The sequence below is a fragment of the Cuculus canorus genome, chromosome 1, assembly GCF_017976375.1.
Source record: "Cuculus canorus isolate bCucCan1 chromosome 1, bCucCan1.pri, whole genome shotgun sequence".
NCBI classification, from domain to species: Eukaryota; Metazoa; Chordata; class Aves; order Cuculiformes; family Cuculidae; genus Cuculus; species Cuculus canorus.
The window spans coordinates 61,731,550-61,754,764 of record NC_071401.1 but is presented as its reverse complement, the minus strand read 5'-3'; the positions used below and the strand labels follow the sequence as shown (position 1 = coordinate 61,754,764).

The following is a 23,215-nucleotide window of genomic DNA, read 5'->3' as shown; positions in this document are numbered from 1 at the left end:
TTGTCATCCCAATGTTTCCCTATTTGATACTTTATTTTTATGTGATGCCTTTTTAATTAATGTATATATAAATTACAAAAACTTCAGTTATAAAAAGGCCAAACATGTTTTAATTTCATTTACAGGATTAGAGAACCATAACAAAGCTTCTGTTGTTGTACACGTGCTAGAGGCATAATCACATGACTACATCTGAACTATCTAACAGATTATCTGCTTGTTCAAGCGACATCTAATAGCTACCAGTTCTGTTTAGCCAGACTAAAAACAGGTTCCCACTCTGCATGATATTTTGAGACAAGAAAGAAAATACTTTATTCCTCAATCACACTTGATTCAGATCAAAACTGGCTATCAGAACTAGACTAAAGCTAGACCGACAGCAGAAAGAGAGTGACATTACAGAGTACCTAATTATGTCCCACGTGTTCTAAGAAACGTGCCTTAGATTTTGTGTCAGTGTGTAGACACATACACACACATTTCTGCAGAACCTGCCCACAAACTGGAAACTCTGAATTATATGGGTGGCATTTTCTTCCCCCATCCCCTCCTACAGAAAGGTAAGCAGCAGAATCCCCTGTCCCTTTCAGCTCTCTGAAGGAGCTGGAGCATCAATGACAAGTTTGCTACATTTGCAGGAGATCAGTACAGAGAATGTCTTGAACTTAAAGCTGATAGCAGAGAAGACACAGAACAAGTGATAGTCTGCAAAAATTAAAGGACAATTGTGACAGAGGACTCCAAGGGATGCAGTGTCTGAAGAAACAAAATACTAGATATTAACTCCTGAGGCTTCACAGTTAACAAGGTTACTGAAATAAGAGGGACACTCGACAACTTTCTGAGCTACTGTTTTCACAAATGGAGGCACTATTCAACTTATTCAGAATCCATCAGTCTATTTTTCAATGCTTGCTTCACAACCATACCTTTCATTATTTGTCTATTTGTCTTATCTCTCAGACACCAGTGCAAATGCATGTTTGTTTCAGGCAATCTAAAGACACCATTTTCAAATTAACTTAAAGTTGACAGACTTCCTTCTTTTGATACAATAACCAAAGCCAAGGGACAATACTGAGATAAAACCTTAACACACTTAATTTGCACCTGTAATCCAAAACCAAACCTAAAACATTTATTACTTTTGGATTACATTTAAGTAATCTCTTCGCACACCTTGGTGCCTCTCTTTTTTAAAAAAAAAATTGCAAAAAACTTTAAAGAATAACACTTACTGTGGCTGCAAGAGTAGGAACATGAAGGAAAGAAAGGACAAAATGCAGCTATGGCTTTTACAGGGGAGGGAGATAAGTCTGTGATGCCACCTAAAAGACAGCCAATGCCTTCAAATTGCTATAGAGTAGATTATCCATAAGCAGCCCACGCAGGCTGGTGTCACCAGTCAGCCTGTGCGTTGTGTCCCCTCCCTTATTGAGAACAGCCATAAACTGACAGCTTTTATTCCCAGGTGAATGTGGGGAGGGTGGGGAGTTGCAGCAGGAAATATCTGCTGTCTCTTGCTACAAAAACACCTAAAGAGCAATGCTTCCAATAGAGAGTTCTAAAATCAGCCCAGAGACCACCTGATGGACACTGACTTTCTTTGTTCAGAGATTCCTCTGCTGCGAGAGCCACTGAGCTTTGGCACTGGATCACAGATCTGGAAAGAGACCAGACCAGAGCACTCTTGCTCTGTTTACTGTCAAAAATTCACCATTTTACAACTGAAGACTCCAGCAACACCTCTTCACCTTGTCAGTTGCAGCTCTCCTTCCATCCATTTAAGTGCACTCAGTCAAAAAAATACACTTTTGAAGCAGACTAGCAGAAGATTCTCACTCAGTGTTAGTTAGACTCCTTTCATATGCAACCTTTGTTTGGTAAATAAATAACAGAGATCATAAAGGTAAAAGTAACCCCAAACAAACCCAGCATCCAGGCAGGCAGAAGTGTTCCCAGGCCTGTGACAGACTGAGCAGCCCACAGGAGCACCACAGCGATACTGCAACAGAGGCCAACTCGGACAAGTTCAAATAGCTCAGACCTTCAGCAGTGCACCAGAAAAGCTTCAAGATTGCCGTGGGAGGGTAGTACACAATCAAAACCAAACCATATCACCAAACAACTCTGTCCCTGGAACACACAAAAAGCCTAATACAGCATGATATGTTCTGAAAAAGAAATGTTGAACAACAAGAAGGTTAAACAAGCCAATGTGGTGCAGGCAAGAAGAAGAAGAGCACCAGAAAGTTTCTGTCACTGAAGTACATGCCAGGATTTGTTAAGAGAAAACTCAAATGACAAACTGACTCGAGTCAGGGGTGGAAAGAACTCAATTCACACACCCAGAAATGGGAATTTGTCAAGCAGTGCAGGCTGGCAGCACTACAACTGGCATTTGGTCATCCTGACATGTCAAGTTAGAAAAAAAACATCACACCCGATGCAGCAATATGAAGTGCGTGAATGATGGAACTAAAAGCTCTCTGCCAAAAATATAATAAAATGATAAAGCTATTTTCAGCCTGAGTTTATAGAACAGGCTCACCAGCCAAAAAAACACAGCAAAATGATAAAAACCAAGGCAGCAGGGCAAGCATTCTTCTACATGATGGGAATTATGATGGATTAGATTCAAAACAGGAGGAAGCTGGACACTGAAATCAATATGCTATCATGAAAATTAAACTGAAAATACAATTTGGCATGACTAGCATATTTAGGGAAACACAATAACAAACCATTTGCAGTAACCCTTCAGTTACCATGAATCATCACTTCCTCTGCCCACCTACAAGCATCCATAATGTTTCTACTGCATTAAACAGCAATATTTCACTTACTAGGAAGAAGAAATAAAGGACTTCATGAGAAAGTGCTCTAATAGGGTTTAAATCAAGGAAGGAACTCTAAGTAAGCTTTCTGAGCTTGAAGCTACATTATGATATCCCATTAATCTACATATGAAGTTTAAGCAAAGCTTGCACTCATTTGTTTAAAGGTTCCACTCTTGTTTTTAAGACTACCATAGTGAAGTTTTAAAAGGTGACAGTCCATTCATTGAAGGTACTTTATTTTCCTAACTTCGGATTCACAGAAACAAAATTATAGAAGCAAAACAATGAGATGACAAAGAGCGGTGACAGGAAAAGAAAGGAAATATTGAAGTATGTGGACAAACTGCCATTGGCAGGGATTTGGATATCTAACTGTTTAAGTCTAACTTGTCAGAGAGAATATTCTTCTTTCTCAAATACAGTATGGAAAAAGGGTCATTTCAAGAACGCTTCCATTCCACTGCTAAACAGTCGCCTAAACTACATCATCCTCCTTCCCATTCACTCCTGCTAAGATGTTGAGAGGCAGAAGAGAGTGAGAGAAGCCAGGTGGTAAAGGAGGACATGGGGTTCAAACTCAGCCACAGACCCAGACATATGTTACTCCCTAGTGGAGACACAGCCTATACTTTGTCACGTCAAAGCTCAGAGTAGAGTAGCTCAGAGGAAAAGAGGAGGGAGAGGTCAAAAAAGACATGCTGAGCTGATCTAAAAGATCACTGCTGCCAAAAGATGTATTTTCTCCTCCACCCAAGACATTAATTCCTTTTCACAGCCAAGTACTCCCAGCAGAGCAAAACTTGTCTAAGCCCTCGGTAGCAATTAAAATTACTAACTTGGCAGAAAACAAAAAAATTTGGATGAGCAAGCTGCCCTAGTACAACATGTGGTCATACAAAACCAGAACACAGGCAGGTAAAAGGACACAACAGAGGTTAGGAACAGGAATTACACTTTTAGCAGAGTTTCAACACTAAAAAATTGTTAGGATAATTTAAACGTGATATGATAACCTTCCTTACACCCTCAAGTGCTGAAGTGAAGCTGACAAAATATTCAGCTACCACTTCAGCCTAATATACAAAAGGAGGGCGGGTGTCTTTATCGTCTTCTTTCTGTGCTCCATGCTTTCAATACAGTACAGTACTGGCACTGAGTCTATTCTTTTCAATTCAGATTGCTCTTTCTGCCTACCCTGCATGCCTCTCCCAGCACAGTTTGATGACCACTAGCGTTCAGGACAGAATACCAAGCACAAGCACTCTCATACAGCATCTTTCAAAGACACTTACCCCCTTCTCCACTGCTGCATCATAACAGAAGCTCCCTCCATTCTTCCTCTTATTTTAAGAAGAGACTTAAAATTCATGCCTCCAAAACAAAAAGCACCACCGTGTCTATCACTTACCCACAGGTATACAATTGCATCATGGAAATTCATAAACTGTTTGCAAACTACATCAAAATGCCTACCTCTGGCATTGCATCCAAGAGCCAATATCTATATGCGCAAGCAATCAATGCGTTATCCAAACACCTATTACTACACTGCTGTAACAACTATCCTTAAAGTGAGAGAAACAAAAATTATGTCAAACAACAAGCAAAAAAAAAAAAAAAGAATAATATTTGCTTGTTATAATTCTACATCATCTGGTATGCAGAATACTTACTTGGTGCATTCTTCTAAAGACTGTGCAAGCATTTGCTGGAAAGAACTTATTTCTTCCAGGTTTCCCATTAAGTATGAAGTATTTGTCGAGTTTAACCTGGAGCCAAAGGAAATAAAAGATGTTTAAGTTTGCAATTATTGACTAATTGTACTTTAATAAAAGTTAAAACCTTAAAGAAAATGCTTACTGGTTCTTAAATCAAGTACTGGACTGTCTCAGTCAGTAAGGAAAGAGAATAAAAGCAAGCCCTGCCTCAAGAATCTCCTAGTCCACAAAAGAAAATGCACATGGACATTGAAATTGAGATTTTGACCATGTAAGCCATTCTCAAAACAAAAGAGATCTCAAGCTTAATTTAAAAAACAAAATAAGGCAAACTCACATACTTTTCACTGGCTTGTAATGGTCGCAGGTAGTTTGAAAGCATTGTTTGTAGCTCCTTAGCATATTCATTTTCTGTTTCTAATATATTTTGTAGCACCTACAATAAAAAACACCAATTAGCGACTAGCATTTAAGAGAAATTTAAAAAATTTCAAACCAATACCAGTTTTAAAACACACCGAAATTTACTTAGCACTAGGAAAACTTAAATGATTGTTTCTACATTAAAAATGTAAATATCAGCAAGAAAGCATTGAATACTGTACATTTATGGAGTTCACAGGAAAAAAACACTACACACACACACACATATAAACACAACGAGCCATTCTTTAGCAATACACAAAAAAAGTGGTAAGCTAACAAGAATTTCACTACACTTAAAACTTTTACTGTAATATTTGAGAGCTAGAGAGAGCGAGTTCTTCAAAAGCTAGGGGTAATTATTCCTCCTATGCATTTCCAAAAAGCTAGAGATCAGAGGCTGGCAAAGCACAACTGAAGTTGTAAAAAAAACAGTTAGTGTTGTTTTCTCAGTCTCAATTACAACATAGTACAACCAATCTTGCTAACAAAGTGTCTATTCAGATGCACTGTTCTACCTTGGAGGTCTGAATAGTAACAGATTTATAAATATCAAGTAATTGCCAGTTTAACTTAGAACTACGACTACCATTACTGCATTTGTTTTAAATGGGGCTGCCTAACCTTCCACTGAGAGTGCAATAATACACACTACTTTGAGAAAATTACAACAGATTGTGATGCAAAGCCAAAAATTATTAAAATACAGCACTCTTCTTTTTTCTGAATATAAATCAAACAGCTGGAATGCCCCCAAATATGTACAAGAAAACAATTTCCCTGGGCCATCTCCCAGGAACCTGCTTCAGGATATCCTCCAATATATTCACATCGAGTTCTACTGTGCTTCTAGCCAGCAAATTACTTTTTGCCACAGTAAAGTTAATGATTTAGCAAAAGAGTCATCAGAATTAAAGTAGCTCAATGAACACAGCTGAGCTTTGAAAACTTTTACTATTCACTGGTCATAAACCACACCACAAACCTTCTTATTTTCCTACATGCCATATTTGTCAAGCCTGCAGTAATATCTCATTTCAGCATTTATAGTAACGCCTGTAATTGAGTGCATTATTCATTGTTGTAGTCAATACTCTTTCTTAGGAAATAAAAAAAGCCATTCATTCCTAAATGCAAACCTGATGAAATAACTTTAAATAGTTCAGTATGTCAATGAAGAATTCACTGTTCCTTTCATTGGTGTCATTGATTCTGTTTATTCCTTGAATGCTTCTATTCATTTGGAAAGAGGCAGAGAGACCACTTTAGAGTTCATTCTTTTGTTAGAAATCTGAATCCTGAACTGAAGATTAAAATGTCCCCATTCTCTGCTAAACACTATGACAGAAGAATGTCACAGGCAGAGTTATGGCTACTAACTAGGGAACTACAGCATAAAAGTACAACGTGCACATAAATTTTAAAAAAGCTAAGGGTATTTTTACCACTTAGACTGGAGGGGAAAAGAGTTTCCATTGATCATAGCACCAATTAAACACCATGTTTTCTTATACATATATAAACCAAAGAAAGTAAATTGTTAAAAATGGAAATACAAAAGTACTTAGGATCCATGAGGTTCGAAACTAAATGCAAGACCAATCTTTTCTAATACAGCTTTTCCTACAAAAATCACCCAGCTCAAAGTCATTAACAATGCCATTAGTACGGAAAAGGAGACTGAAAGCCAAGAACAAAACCACAGTGTTCTGACGAGGCACTAAACAGCATTAAAAGACATTAAAAGCTAAAAATCAACGAATTAGCTAGAAATCTTGAAAGGTTGCACCACTGCTCCACTTTCTCAAAATGTATTTCCATTCTTTGCTACAAACAGCTGTCCAAAAAGCTTGAAATAAAACTTGTTTCATGTTGGACACAATTCTTATTTTCCGGTGCTGGTTTAGATTTTTATTTGAGGATTCTCTTTGCTATATGGAGGATACTGCATTGGAGGAAAAAAGACTTAAAGGAGGGGAAGAGAAAAAAGAAGAATGGGAAAGCCTAAAAACTAGAATTTGCAACTTCATAAATTACTGGAAAAAGGAAAATAAATGCAACTGTAAATAAAACTATGCTACAAAACCTATGCAGAGTAATAGATACACTTATACTGCTTTATGTTATTCTACTACTTCATTGGGTTATACAACACTTTAGTATATACTGTTTTAAACACTTCCCAAGTCACATTAAATCTATTCCTTTTTTTATTTACAAGGACAGTTTCCATTGCATACAACTTCCTTTTACTTTGAATATCTTTTTAAAAGACTAATCTTGCTTACATAGCCCTAAAACATCAGTTCTGTCAAATCTCCACATCTTCCAGCTTGACTTACCTACCTCACGAAGAAGCTACGACGATTAAATGCCTGGACTGTGCTTTGAAGAGATAAGTAGTCAGTAAAGTAGTCAGTATTGCAACTCAGCATTCTGGCACCAGAGCACCCTCACATTCCTCATATCCACATCTCACCCGCATGCTCTAATAATCACCTTTCTTCCCTTTCCTGCTTTCTGCGCGTTCTGGCTGCTGCAAGACCCCATGAGACCTTGAAGACCTTGTTTCCACAACTCCACCACAACATTTGCACAGATAAGACCGGGTACCAAAAGAGCAGCATTGAAGTGGCAGCTTTTGCAATCCGTAACACTGATGAATGGCAGGCACAGACAACTGACCTCACACAGCACCAGCTCTCTCAATCACACAGCATGGAAAATTCAAGCATTGTTAACAATTCTGTCACACAAAACCCCAGCCATCTCCCTAGGGCAAAAACTACCACCCAAAAATGGATTTTAAATGACCTACATGAAGCTGATCGCCTTCCAAACCAAAAGGAGAAAAGGCAGATTTTACAGCTACACTTGGGCATGAGCCTGTAGCACACTCCCATTTTATGGGAGCAGTATGACACTCGACTGAAATACCACACACTTCAATAAAATAGCCATCAATGTCTAATTTTCCTGAATCACGAGAATGTGAGAGAAGAACCCCTTGAAACTGGCTCTCCAGAGGGGCAATGGAAAACACCACACAAGGATACCATACCTCAAGAGTCCTCAAAAACTTCTATAAACTTCAGTAAACAGAAAGGCTTGATGTGGCCTCAAAAGGAATGCTTATTTTCTATTGCTTCTCAAACACTTAAATGAAAAGTGAGGTCATCCAAATACTTATACTATGGAGAAAGTTGTCCATTTCTTTACCTGCCTCCAGAGCACCTACTTAATCTCAAGGCAACTGAGATAACCTAATTTTATTTTGGGCACAAAGTTTCAAATTCTCAAGGGAGTGACAAGTAAAAATAAAACTCAATAACACCTGCTCTATCTTCAGGGAATAATCTGCAATAATTTGCCCACTTCATTATTAACAGGTTGCTAAATTACTTCTACATGAAAAATGCTACATGCTACATCATGAGTCTGGTACCTATTACAGACTGATGGTGAGTTGTACCATTTTATGGAGGACAAGACATTGTAGCACCAGTCCTTCTCCACTAACCTGCATTTCCAAGCCAGGAATATGTAAGCACAAACTGAATGTGCTCTGTCTTCTCAGAAGCACCCAGTGCAAGGTGCAGCTAACAAAGTACAATGAGACTAAAAGGTATGTGATTTGTGTTGTGAACTTCAGATGGAGCTCTGTGAATCCATAACAATAAATAACAGGTTTACAAGGGAGCAAAGAATAGAGGAAAGTGGTGAAAGCAGTCTCTTCTTTACATTAAGCACCTATTCTTTAGCCTATCCCAGCCATTCTGCCAGAAAGGGAGATTAACGGAACCTCTCCTACCACTTTCTGAACTTCCTCTGAACAGCCTTTCAAATTTTGTCCTCAGTCTGACTAACGCACTCACAGATGCTGCATTCACCTGCACAAATCCCTCCCTAGGAAAACCAGTAATAAATAATCATGAGATTTACAAGATTTCAGTATGTACCAGCACGATGGAAGACAGCCACAACTTAAAAATACCAAGCAGCCCAAGAGTAACAGCCCAAAATCAAGCTTGGTTGTCAAGAGAGCCTTTAACACAGGTTTTAATGCTTACACTCCAGCTCAGGCTGCATCCTTTTAACCACCTGCTGGCAAAGGTTTATTTGGAGCTGTTGTGTTTCTATCTTAGTGTGAGTTCTATTTTGTTATCAGTGCAGACTGGTAAGAACTTCAGCACAGGAAGTCCCATGTCTGCAGTCTGTGCGTTAAGAAAAAAAAAAATCAACTTAAACTGCTTTCACTTCAGTGAATGGATGTGCTGTTCGTCTTATCTACACATAGTAATCATTACATATTTAATAATTATTAAAAATAATTATTTTATAGTTCAGAGAATGGTTTGGGTTTGACGGGACCTTAAATATTATGCAGTTCCACCCCCCTGCCATGGGCAGGGACACCTCCCACTGTATCAGGTTGCTCAAAGCCCCATCCAACCTGGCCTTGAACACCTCCATGCATTGGGCATCCATGACTTCTCTGGGCAACCTATGCCAGCACCTCATCATCCTTACAGTAAAAAATTTCTTTCTACTATCTAAATCTCCCCTCTTTCAGCTTAAAACCATTCCCTCTCATCTTATCCCTGCACTCCCTGACAAAGAGCCCCTCCCCAGCTTCCCTGTAGGCCCCTTTAAGTACAGGAAGGCTTCTATAGGGTTCTCCATGGAGCCTTCTCTTCTCTAGCCTAAACAAACCCAACTCCCTCAGCTTTTCTTTGTGTGAGAGGTGATCCAGCCACTGGAATACACTCAATAGTTTTTATACTGCCATCGGAAGCACTTAGTATTTGTCAAGAAAATCTCATGCCAGCAGTCCAACTTAGATTTTAAGCACAGCAGTAAAGCCTTACTTCTCTGAAACTAAGTCCACACCATAGCACAGCCTCTCATTCTTTAAAGAAAAAGAATATAAGTCGTGAGCTTAAAAAAAATAAAGTGGGCAGGTTTGCCAAACTCTGGAAAAATATTAAAATAAGACAATTATCCAACTCACTGCAGACAGAATTAAGAGCAGCACTATGGCCGCTGCTCAAATTTACTAGACATCATTATGAGCTGGTCATTCCTCCCCTCCCACCCTCCCTAGTGTCATCAATCGTTAATAAATACCCAGCAGTCAAAACAGCAGGAATCTTTACTACATCAGTGTATTGTGCCAAGAAAGCTGCACCTAAGCAAAATGAAAAAACCTTACTCCAAGAGTAGGTATTACGGCCACCAGTTTTAATTAAGCTAAAAGGCAGCTACAGCTGTTTCTCAAAGCAGCTTCCGTCTCCGTGCTTAGTGTAACAGGTGAACAATTCTAAAAAGCACACAAGCTAAAGGTAGTATTTCAAAATTATGTGTCTTTTTATAACTTACCTCCCTTACCTAAGGTTTTAGTGAAATATGAACGTTTACTTCCTATTGTTTTTACTGAAGTACATCATCCCCCAAAATGGCCTGTATTAATCTTGGAAAGTAAAATATGCAACCGCAAGATGAAATTCATTTTAGACAAGGTCAAATTGAATTTTTATTTAAGTCTAAATTAAACAGCTGCCACTCTTATTTTTCATCATACTAAGATCTACCAGGGAAATAATAATATAACGTTATATATAAGGCATATATTTACCACTAACTTAAAAAAAATTCTAAACAACTGGTGTCATGAGAGCTGCCAATTTATTTTGATTAAAAATTCAATGTAGACAAACTTAAGTAAGGGCAATGTTCTACCTAGTGAAGGAACTAAATCCTCTCTTCACTGCATTCACTCTAGTTTACTTGTACTGAAAAACAGTTTTTAACATCAAAACAAGAACAGAGAAGATGTATTTGCTACTATACACTGCAGTAACTTTGAAAAAAAACAACTATGAAATAGATTATAAGGAGATCTAGTGCAGGTGGGAGATAGACTATCCAAAGACTCGTAGACTTCACTTACCGTGGAATCACAGCTACTGACAGAGGCATGAGGTAAGTTGGGGGGAGAGCAGGAGTAGGGAGATCTTGAGAGATATCAAAAAGAAGAGGAATGTCTATGAGCTTTGGAAGAAAGGACAGGCATCTTCGGTAGACTACAGGGAGGAAGTGAGATCGTACAAGGAAAAAATCAGGGGGGCTAAGGCCCAACTAGAAATCAAAGTGGCGAAGTCTGTGAAAGATAAAAAAATCTTTCTACAAATACATCAACAAGAAAAGGAGGACTAGGGAGAATATTCAGTCCCTATTGGATGCAGAAGGAACAACAGTGACAAGGGATGAAGACAAGGCTGAGGTACTTAATGCCTTCTTTGCCTCAGTCTTTAATAGTAAGGGAAGTTGTTCCCCCAGTGTACAAACCCAGGAGTTAGAAGTGCAGAATGTGGCTCCCATGATCCAAGAAGAGGTGGTTAGACACTTGCTTGCCCAGCTAGACACCCACAAGTCTATGGGGCCAGATGGGATCCACCCAAGAGTATTAAAGGAGCTGGCGGATGTCCATTCCAAACCCCTTTCCATCATCTTCCAGCGGTCCTGGCTGATTGGGGAAGTTCCACTGGACTGGAGGCTGGCTGATGTTGTGTCCATCTACAAGAAGGGTTGCACGGAGCATCCGGAGAACTACAGGCCTGTCAGTCTGACCTCAGTACCGGGGAAAGTCATGGAACAGGTGAGCTTGAGTGCTATCATGAAACACATGCCACAGAACCGGGTGATCAGGCACAGTCAACACGGGTTCACAAAAGGCAGATCTTGCCAAACTAACCTGATCACCTTCTATGACAAAGTGACTCAACTACTGGATGGGGGAAAGGCTGTGGATGTAGTCTTCTTGGACTTCAGTAAAGCCTTTGACACAGTTTCTCACAGCATTCTGCTTCAGAAACTGTCAGCCTCTGGCCTGGACAGGCGCACACTCTCCTGGGTTGAAAACTGGTTGGATGGCCGGGCCCAGAGAGTGGTGGTCAATGGAGTTAACTCCAGCTGGAGGCCAGTCACAAGTGGGGTTCCTCAGGGCTCGGTACTGGGTCCAGCTCTGTTCAATGTCTTTTATCAATGACCTGGATGAAGGCATTGAGTGCACCCTCAGCAAGTTTGCAGATGACACTAAGCAGAGTGGAAACGTGTATCTGCTGGATGGTAGGGAGGCTCTCCAAAGGGATCTTAACAGGCTGGACCGCTGGGCTGAGACCAATGGCATGAGGTTCAACAAGGCCAAATGCTGGGTCCTGCACTTCGGGTATAACAACCCTGTGCAGTGCTATAGACTAGGAGAAGTCTGGCTAGAAAACTGCCTAGAAGAGAAGGACCTGGGGGTATTGGTTAACAGCTGACTGAACATGAGCCAGCAGTGTGCCCAGGTGGCCAAGAAGGCCAATGGCATCTTGGCTTGCACCAGAAACGGTGTGACCAGCAGGTCCAGGGAGGTTATTCTCTCTCAGTATTCGGCACTGGTGAGACCACACCTTGAGTACTGTGTTCAGTTCTGGGCCCCTCACCACAAGAAGGATGTTGAGGCTCTGGAGCGTGTCCAGAGAAGAGCAACGAAGCTGGTGAGGGGGCTGGAGAACAAGTCTTATGAGGAGTAGCTGAAAGAGCTGGGGTTGTTTAGCCTGGAGAAGAGGAGGCTGAGGGGAGACTTTCTTGCTCTCTACAACTACCTGAAAGGAGGTTGTGGAGAGGAGGGAGCTGGCCTCTTCTCCCAAGTGACAGGGGACAGGACAAGGGGGAGTGGCCTCAAGCTCCGCCAGGGAAGGTTCAGGCTTGACATCAGGAAAAAATTTTTCACAGAAAGGGTTGCTGGATGCTGGGACAGGCTGCCCAGGGAGCTGGTCGAGTCATCTTCCCTGGAGGTGTTTAAGGGATGGGTGGACGAGGTGCTGAGGGGTATGGTTTAGGGAGTGTTAGGAATGGTTGGACTTGATGACCCAGTGGGTCCCTTCCAACCTAGTCATTCTATGATTCTATGATTCATTGTTTTCAATTACCAGACTACATGTAAAACTGCTCTGCTCTTCCAGGTGGTTGGTGGTTTTATGCCACAATTTCAAAAGAAGAAAAGCATAAAAGGATGCTTTATGATCCCAGCTAAAAACTGACAAATAAAATGAAAAACAATGACAGCTGCTTCAAAATGGGAAAGAAACCTTGTGTTTTGGTTTTACACCAGCAGGGAGCAGTGGTTAACAGAAACAATAAGATGCTTTTTTGCTTCCCAATGTCTCTACTGTTAGTAAATAAAGGATTCTCAAAATGGTTACAATAACACATCTAAAGATAGACTTCGGTATGTTTCTTATATGCATCTACTAAAAAGATCTGGATACTAGGTTAAAAATCCCTGGGGGCAGTCTTAGAGGCTGATTATAGCTATACCACTTTCACTGTGAAATCTATCCACCAGTGCAAGAGAGAGGCTCCTGAAGTTAATAATTGCGTTGACTTAGAAGCATGAATACAAAGGAGGCAAATTCATTTGAAATGTTCAATCTCTTGTTCAACAACAAGAAAAAAAAATATTCTTAATCATTTTAACACAGCAGAATTTCATTAATTCACAGAGATCAGGGAAGACTGATTACATATTTGGGGGATGAGGGAGAAAAGGGAAATGAACAACTAGCAAAGCAAATAAAACAAGCATAATATATTACAGAAATGCCTATTATTCACTTATTTCAGCCTATAATTTCGCATTGTACTTAAGAATTTGTATGTGCCATTTTCTATTAAACTAAAAACCATCTTGTTTATATGCAAATTCACTAAACCCCCTATCTATGTCTCAGATTACGGCTCTGACAAAACTGCCAATTTTTTGTGCAGATAAGAACATTTAGTTAAATGTCATTCTACTGTATATAACAGCTCAGGCAGAGGGAAAAAGATCACTCACCACATTATAATAGCTTTTGTTAATTGCAGATGTATCAAAGCCTTTAGGTGGACTCTTCAATGTACCTGATTTGGGGGAGACCGGTTTTTCTGAAATGTAAGATATTTTTGTGTCAATGGGGTGCAATTCTGTAGCTCAACACTAGAGGTCAAACAAACTGCTTTAAAATATTTATCATACAATACAAAGAAAATAGGGCTTTACTGAGAAACATAGATACTTGTGCTGGAAATTACTGGTAAGGAATCAAAATGGTTCATATTTTCACAATGAACAAAACTCAAGCCTAAATAAAGGCAAGCAGAAAAACTCACATTCTTTTTCCTGGAACCAGAAAGTTAGTTAATACAATTAGCTTTTCCAAATATTTTTTTAAAAAAAACGCAAAACATTATCACAGACTGCAATTCAGAAAAAGAAAAAAAAAACGAACAACAGGTATTTTTCAAACACTACACACACTACTCAAACAAAAGGAGTATTCACTTTCAGTATCAGTTTGATGAACTCTGTAAAAGCAAGTGACCAATCAAAGACTGAACACACCAGAGGTGGGACATTATACTCAGTCTGGTTGAAACACAGAATTGAAATGCTGTATGAGTAATGAAGTGACTTACCAGATCCCTATCCCAGAAAATCATCTTTGAAGTACATTATCTTTTGTTGCTGAGGAAGTTCCAATGTCCAGAGAAGAGCAACAAAGCTGGTGAAGGGGCTGAAGAACAAGCCTTTAAATCAGCGATTGAGGGAACTAGGGTTGTTTAGCCTGGAGAAGAGGAGGCTGAGGGGAGACCTTATTGCTCTCTACAACTACCTGAAAGGAGGTTGTAGAGAGGAGAGTGCTGGTCTCTTCTCCAAAGTGACAGGGGACAGGACAAGGGGGAATGGCCTCAAGCTGCACCAGGGGAGGTTCAGACTGGACACCAGGAAAAACGTTTTCACAGAAGGGGTCGTTGGGCACTGGCAGAGGCTGCCCAGGTGGTTGAGCCACCACCCCTAGAGGTATTTAAAAGACAAGTAGATGAGGTGCTCAAGGACATGATTTAGTGGCAGACAGGAATGGTTGAACTCAATGATCTAAGAGGTCTTTTCCCAGCTGGTGATTCTATGAGTGTAAAAAAAGAAAAAAGCTTATGGACTTGAAAGGAGTCCCTCATAACAATAAATACATTCCTTCCCACAGTGAATCTATCCCTCAGTAACTAATATGCTTCCAGGAAGGGCAACTAAGTCTGTAAGATCGAACCAACAGTCCTGAGGGTTACCCGAGTGCTGAGTCCCAGAATCAAGAGCCATTGAAAACACAATCCTACAGTCTTCTCTCCCACCTCTACAGGTCCACAGAAGAGCAAAAATGAGGGGAGGGACTATCAAAAGCATCATGCCACCTGCCAGAGAAACAGCATTCAAGGTTTATCGATTCTCTTTTTGACCTCTCAGACCTGACTTTGCACAGAACCAACTGAGGAAGCTTGCAAGACTGTATTTATCAGGACACTGTGGTGCTTTTATTTGTTATTTTAAATAAGCAGACTTGCCTAACACATGAATTTTTAATAAGTATTTGAGTAATTTATATCCAAACAAAAAAATGGTGGATCATCACAATAAAAATCCAACAAAAAAAAAAGCATAATCAAAACATACCCACTGAAAGTTTTACCTTTATTTTAAAAGCAAGCTCCTGTTTCAAACACATGCTAATAAAGAGCTATGAATAATTTATCTCTAGACTACTGGATACCTCAGGCTACTAAGAATAAATTATGCACATCTCAAATACAGACCTGCCTTTCCAGGAGAAGCCCAGACAGGAAAGCTAAGGGACAGCAATGGGAAGTTCCAGTGTACAGCGCAGCAGACCAGGGAAACATCACTGTAAGTAGAACAGCCCACGTACTGTATGCTGCAGAGAGCAATTTAGTGCTTCTTCAGGCTGCCCCAGTGCAGCCTCAAGCACGCTGCAAATCTCTGAGGAACAGACTACAGATGCAGGCCATCCTTTTGTTCCCAGTGCCAGAAGTACCGGGCAGGCTGGCTGGACCTGAGGCTTCAGTCAAGAGCATTCATGTGGTATCTTTGAGGGCATTTTCTCTGTATTGCACTGGAATTCTCCTCAAAGACGCTCTTCTAAAAATAAAACAGGGTCTTAAAACTGCCAAACATGGGCAAAACATTTCTTCTTACCATGTTCAGAGATGACAGTAAAATCCTTTTGGTTAAAATCCCCACACCACCCCCCTGAGTCAGCTATAAGCTGACAGACGGCACAAAAACCATCAGCCCCAGCAGTTATCCAGCTGGGAACACTGATGTTCTCAGCCACCAGCCCTGCAGTACGAACGTGCTCTGCTATACAGTCAAATAATTCCAAATGACAGGATTCCTCCCATCCCCTTAGAACAAAACTGTAAACCCAAGCAGATCTGTCACTAAACACTGAATGTGAAAGAAGCACCTGAAGTCATGTCATACATACTGCTACTCGTTTATATACTTATATGTAAGGCTACTCATTTATGGGACAAAAACAACTTCTTTCTTTGTACAGAAAGATGAAAGTTATGTAGTCTACTCAAACTCAGTAATCCGCTTTCATTCTCTGTGGAAACTCTTGACTTATCTTAAATTTATAGTGACTTCCAGTTTCACTAAATGCTTAAAATTTTATTAATCATGTGCCAAAAAGTATGAGAAACTAGAGTTATTTAAGGAAAAATGGTAAATACTTGTCACTTATTCTTATCATAAAACAGATGTCTGACCCTTGCTAATCTGGAGAAAGCTGGCTGGTTACAGAAATCTGGCTCTTCATCCAACTACTTTGTTATCTTGAAGGGTATAAAAATACATCTCTTCCTCTAACTTCTTTTCCTAAGCTTCTGAAGAAAGAAAGAGACTTTTTTTGCTGAAATATATAGTCATTTATATTACCAGCTGTTCAGCTGATTCACTTATCCATCAGAGAAAGACAATCAAATTCAGATTTAAAAGGACATAAAAAGAATCACACATTCAAATCATTTTCCCTGAACGGCCATAATCAACATTCAGCTTTTAAAATGCAAAGGCCATTTCTATTGTAGAAATGCTGAATTAGACATAGCAAATCAGTCCAGCTGTCTATCACGTCTGGTATTCTGCCTCCAAGCGCTGCCTTGCTTCATAAGGAGGAATAAGAAAGGTTCTTGTTACAATTAGCTTACTGCACAACACATTACACAGAAGAAAACCCCGATGCTGCACATAAGAAATCACTTTCTTAGCATAAATAAAGATAAGTGATATTTATTATCCTTCATGAGAGAACATTAGCATACTCTGGCAAACATACAGCACAATTTGTTAAAGAGCAGGTGTCACCCCAATTCAACATCCTGGTGTTGTTCAGCCTGGAGAAGAGAAGGCTCCAAGGAGACCTAATAGCGACCTTCCAGTATCTGAAGGAGGCCTACAAGAAAGCTGTGGAGGGAATTTTTACAAAGGCTTGTAGTGATAGGTCAAGGGGCAATGGGTATAAACTGGAGAGGGGCAGATTTAGAGTAGATATAAGGAGGAATTTCTTTACAATGAGAGTGGTGAGGCACTGGCACAGGTTGCCCAGGGAAGTTGTGGATGTCCCAACCCTGGAGGTGTTCAAGGCCAGGTTGGATGGGGCCTTGGGCAGCCTGGTCAGGTGGGAGGTGTCCCTGCAGGGAGGTTGGAACTGGATGATCTTTAAGGTCCCTTCCAACCCAATCTATTCTATGATTCCATATAAAGGCCTCCTAGGTCCACTGGGCTATGTAGTCCATAGGTTTTCAAAACATTTGTTGTGAAGCATCGCTCACTCCAACACATAAGCTCTGTTTCTCAAAGGGTTGATAGAAAGTGACATGACCCAGACACCAAGTTTTCCCCATATGGAAGATTCTTCCCTCCTGCATGCTTTTCTCCCAGGCTCAACACATGAACACTGAAAACACAATGGAAATATGCACAGCACATGATCAAATCTAAAGCAAACAAGCATCTGCTCAAGTACAGGAAGAGACCATATCCATCTGATGACTGAAACTGAGAGGTAAGTTACAACTATCAGTTTCTTTCCTGACCAAAGCACTTCATTCAGTTGTACTCAGCTATGCTTGATAACACCTCAAAGTGGCTAGTGATTAACAAGATAGAACTCACTTCACAGATCATGTTTGGGTGGAGAGGGATGTTGGCGTATTCGTCTTAATATTATTTTCCCAGAAAAAAATTGTTCTCAGTAGAACCAAAACAGCTTAGAGCAGCTGCTTCCGTAACCCTTCTCTACGCAGTACATAAGATGCCATGAACTGCCTACACTGAAGTCAAGTTATCTTACCATTTAAAAGCACCAACCTAAGTGACTGCAAAAGTACAATTTACCCAATCCTTCCTGATGTTTTGTTTCATTCTATTTTCATGAATACACAAGTATTTCTTTTACTTACCTTCAAATTACTTGTCATTCTCACATTCCCTCCTATCTCTCTTCTGTCATGTCTCCAATTTATGTCATATTTGTTTTCATTCAACAGTCTATTTCACGCCACTCCTCAAAGCACTCCTTCAGGACACATTTTACAAAAGCATTTCAACAGTACTGCTGCAAGATCACCACCATGTGTTTCTACTACTAGGCTATGGTGCGTGTAATCTAGATCCAAAGATCTGATCTGGGCTATTTCATCCTACAGTACAGGAGGAAAGATGCGCCAACTGGGACACCAAAAAGCTATGTGGTCCGTATTAGTGCAGTGCTACAAGCAAGCTCCATCTCTCAGGACTCAAGTCCAATACCACGAAGGTAGATTTAAACTTGTTCCCAGTTCTCAAGTTGATTCAGGCATTGCTCCAACATAGAATCATAGAATAGAATAGTTTGGGTTGGAAGGGACCTTAAAGATCATCCAGTTCCAACCCCTCTGCCATGGGCACGGACACCTCCCACCAAACCAGGCTGCTCAAGGCCTTAGAACGCCTCCAGGGATGGGGCATCCACAGCTTCCCACATGCTCCACTCTGCAACATCAACAGCATGAGCACTTCCTCCCTAGCAGTATTCACTTGTCCCAAATACTACTCTCTTTCTGCCTGTAGAGTAACACCTGACAAGAAAACAAAATAACCCTCCAAATGCACATGGCTGGGGAGAGGAAAACTAGTATTCTTGGTGGATTTTTCTTTTTTCTTTTCCTTAGGTTTTTTTTTTTTTTCAGAGCTAAATGCACATCTGTCCTTCACTCATGCACCACAGGATGGGAACAGGAGATACTCTTCCATTATACTCTGGCCTTTTCCCATACTGCGATTTATTCTCTTTAAATATAAATCTAACCAGAAGAACCATTAACACTATAATTTGCACTAGGCCTGATACCAACACAGCAGTCAAGAAAGCATAACAGAATAGAGGGTAGGACAGTAACAACACATTAATTTCTAGGACGGAGTAGAATTACGTTTGTGACATACCAAATGTCTTTTTTCAAAGCTACGTTCCCTTCTTCATAATCTCATGCCACTTAAACGGATTACACTTTGATAAAACCCAGCAACTGACCACGTGATTTTTTTTAAAATCTGATTAACATCTGACAGTGGCTAAGCAAGCACATCCCATTCTGGCTAACTCCTCCTCGTCACAAGGGAACTCTCAAAACTAAGCCTCTAATAATCTCTCTAGCCTGAGACAGAAGGAGCAGTGTAAGAGACAAGACTCCACCTCTCCCTGCTTCATTTTATATAACAAAAAAAAAAATAAGACCACACTGTCAAGTATCTAACAAGTTTACACAGTATAAATCTTTTAGACTCTGTCATGTGTAACAGTATGGCAGGATGAAAACAAAGTCCTCTTATTTCAAAGCACTTCCTGACTGGTGATCAAAGAACATTAAAAAAAAGGCAAGATGTTACAGAGTTTAAAAAGGGAAATAAAAACACAAAGGGAGGAGAGGAATAGACCATCTTTTTGATCTTTACAGTGTAGGTACAGATCTGAAAAGAAGCTATGTTTTTTCATCTATTTATTATGTAAGTCTGATAACAAGTACCACAATTTCAAACAAATTCTCCTTTTTCCCTTTGGGTCAGGAAGGTGGGAGAGGAAAGACTAACACACACTCAAAAGTAAAATAAACACCGTCTTCCATCTCAATCAAATTTGTTTCACAAAAGTTTACAGAGTCATTGGCCAGTTCAGGAAAACTGAATGCTGTGCTTTGCTCAGTAATCCGTCCTACAACCATTCATAGCTCATCCCAACCACGTATTAGTGTTCTGTGATCACACTAATCATTCTGGCACAGCTAAGCAAACAAGTTACAACACAATAAATGTGGGCACAGCCCTGTGATGTTTAGCTACTCTGAGATAACTTATCATGTAATATGCTCCTTTTTTACAATATATGTAATTTAGTTGACTTTCCTTCTAAAACCTTTAAGCAAAAAATCTGGATAGAGGTGCTTCCTGTTACTAAGCAGCACACCAAATCTGAGCATTCATTTCCTTCGTGGCAAATCTTTCATACAGCCAGTATTTGGAACTCCCTCTCATGAAAGAAAACTACTGCTATATCAGAACCTCAGATTATCCTGTATTTTTCAGCTTCTCCTTCTAGCTCTTTCTTCCTTTCCTTGAGTATTTAACTTGTTAACTTAGCAAGCATACAAGCTAAGACTACAAACATACAGTTACCTGACACTAGAGGACATTTTAACTTAGAACACAAATCCATTTATCTAAACAACTGATGTCTACAAATTTTGTGACAATTAACAAAATGCCACACATGCATAACAGAACTTCTTTCCTTTCTTCTGTTACCCAGTTTGCCGAAGTCAGGTTCCAGCAGACTGAAGGGATATATTTAATGAAACCCACCAGTTCCCAAAAGCTCTCATCAAAATGATAACACATCATCAAAAATGGTAAGATAACGTTGCCTGTACCAAATTTCTAACTAGTTACAGTGTTTTCAGCCACATCTCAGAGAATAAAGAAGGGCAGAGTTACTGTCAATGCAATAAGTTTTTACAGAGTACTTTGAAAACTCATGAGATGTCCAGAATGAACATTTTGTTCATAGAGACCTTAATCAGAGCTATTTCAACAATCCTATCCTGATCTTTTTTAAATCAATTCATTATAGCACTGATAGAAAACACATTTTGAATTTGAGCTTGCAAGTTCTCCTAACTCATTTTAAAACACATCCAGGAAATAAAGAAATCACTATTGTGTTTCAACCTCAAAGCATGAAGGCACCTTAAAGCATTTCTGAATTAAGAAAATCTTGAAGTGAGGTGAATATAGTTTCCAGCTAGTCAAAAAAAAAGAAAGTTAAAGACTATCAACTCTATAAATATCAACCAGTCTAATGAAGACTAGCAAAAAAGAGTTGGGGCACAGGAGTGCAACACAGCCAGTCAACTCATACATGAGAGCTAGATGAAACTTCTCATGAACATCCACCAGAGTCTTTCATGTAACGTCAGAGCTTTGTGGCAAGTGGTAAACAGCACTACATTCCTGTTTCAACATGGACAGTGAAACAAAGGAAACCCAATCTCAGGATGTAGTGGAAACGCACTCTGATACAGAAGGGAGGAAAACTGCTGAAAAGCCCTCTCTAGCATATTCAACAATACCTACAAAGCAGAAATCAGTCAAGAATAAAAACATCCATAACAAATTTCATGGAAGCAATCAAGAAGAGGGGAAAAAAAAAAAGAGCAGCAGCAAAATAAGAACACTGAACTTCAAGTAAGAAGAAATAAGTACACTTAACTGGTAAAAAAAGGGATCCCCATTAGTGACAATGGAAGAGGAAAAGGCTCACAAGAATGACAAGTCCCTTAAAAACTAGGGCATCTCAAAGGAAGAACAGGAAAAGTAGATGCAAATCAACATAATCAAACATCACAAATACTACAATGACCTCAAGCACACAAAAAGAAGCAAATGTAATCAGAAAAAGTCAGGTCACCAGTTGAAATACAACTAATATGGATATAAAGGGTAGTTGCAAGAAAACATTCCATAGCATACATACATGAAGAGGTTAACCTGACCTGCAACTCAATAGGGAAGAGTTATTAAGCATCAAGAAGCTCTTAACATGTCATGTTTCCTTCTACCGCTCCCTCATCCTCATTATAAAAAGGTCAACATCAGACAATTCAAACACTTACCTACAAAGGCATAAAAGCAGGCTAAAACCAGTAATTTGCTAAGTTAAACAGCACCTCCCATGCTGATTTGGCAGTAAGAGAACTAGCTACATCCGTATTTGAAACTGCACAGGGCAGGTGAAGTTCCATAAAGGACTGGAAGATGCCAAACACAGTAATTCTTTTTTAAAATGGAGAACAGAAAAAGCTAGAAAGCTACAGGTCAGTCATTTTAACTTTGTACTAGTCAGTAAGCGTACAGAAAACAAAGCAACGAAGTCAAATTCCTAAGAAAGGCAAAAGCATGGGCACGCATTCCCTTCCAGGGAAGCAACCAAGCACATGAGAAGTGCTCCAAGAATACAAGGAGTCTCGCAGAAGCCAGAAAGAGCAAGCCCTTATAGCCCAGAGTACATACCTACACAGTGGAGAGAAAAGAAGAGCTTAGCAGAAAAATTTCCTGATGTCAAGAAGTGAAATTTCAACAAGAGACTTGAAGAAGTCTATCTCAGCTCCGAGGAATCCAAGAGAGACGCAAGGACTGGTAAGAATCAAACTGAACTTGGTAGCAAACTGTCAGCCTTGCAGCTTGTCAGTTTTTCTATTTAGGAGAGTTACTTCACTCAAAATCAGGAACAATCTTAATTTCAGTTGCGGGCAAGTGCTGGTTCTTGCATGTTGACTGTTAAGAGGGTTCCATTCTAGAGTCTAACTGCTGACCATGGTTTCAGTTTCAGGGGTCAGAAGAGATCAAAACTGATAAAATTCAAACAAGACCTCTGCAGCAATGTTTCAAATAGGAAACAAGGACAAGATAGTCATCATGGCTGAAAGAGACTGCTACAACACTATAGATGAGAAAAGACAGGCTCCAGGAACTGTTTTCCAGGGCAACCCGCATCTGAGAGATCTCTGAAGAACATTAAAGCTAAGTCTTACATCATGACTATGCCTAGGAGGATCTAGTTGAAAATGACAACAAAGTTACAGATGTAAGACTATCAAGCTGCAAAAACCCACCGCAGATACCAAATCAAGGAAGAAAGTAAAAGGATACAACTGGAGGAGAGAGAATAAGTTTACAAATGGAGTTTCACCCTTGCAACTTCAGTTTGCAATCATGCATCTGGACAGCTACCTAAAAAAAAAGTTAGGTCA

General features: G+C 39.8%; 1 protein-coding gene across 7 annotated transcripts in view; it reads right to left on the bottom strand.

The window, feature by feature from the left end:
• Positions 1-23,215, bottom strand: part of ARHGEF7 (Rho guanine nucleotide exchange factor 7) — a 131,482-nt gene that overhangs the window by 46,798 nt on the left and 61,469 nt on the right. For all 7 annotated transcript variants that reach the window (XM_054064681.1, XM_054064697.1, XM_054064714.1 and 4 more), the window contains 3 exons: positions 13,869-13,957; positions 4,903-4,997; positions 4,517-4,612 (listed from right to left, as the gene is read on the bottom strand). In XM_054064681.1, the coding sequence (XP_053920656.1) occupies positions 4,517-4,612; positions 4,903-4,997; positions 13,869-13,957 (280 nt within the window). The remainder of the gene's footprint in view (positions 1-4,516; positions 4,613-4,902; positions 4,998-13,868; positions 13,958-23,215) is intronic.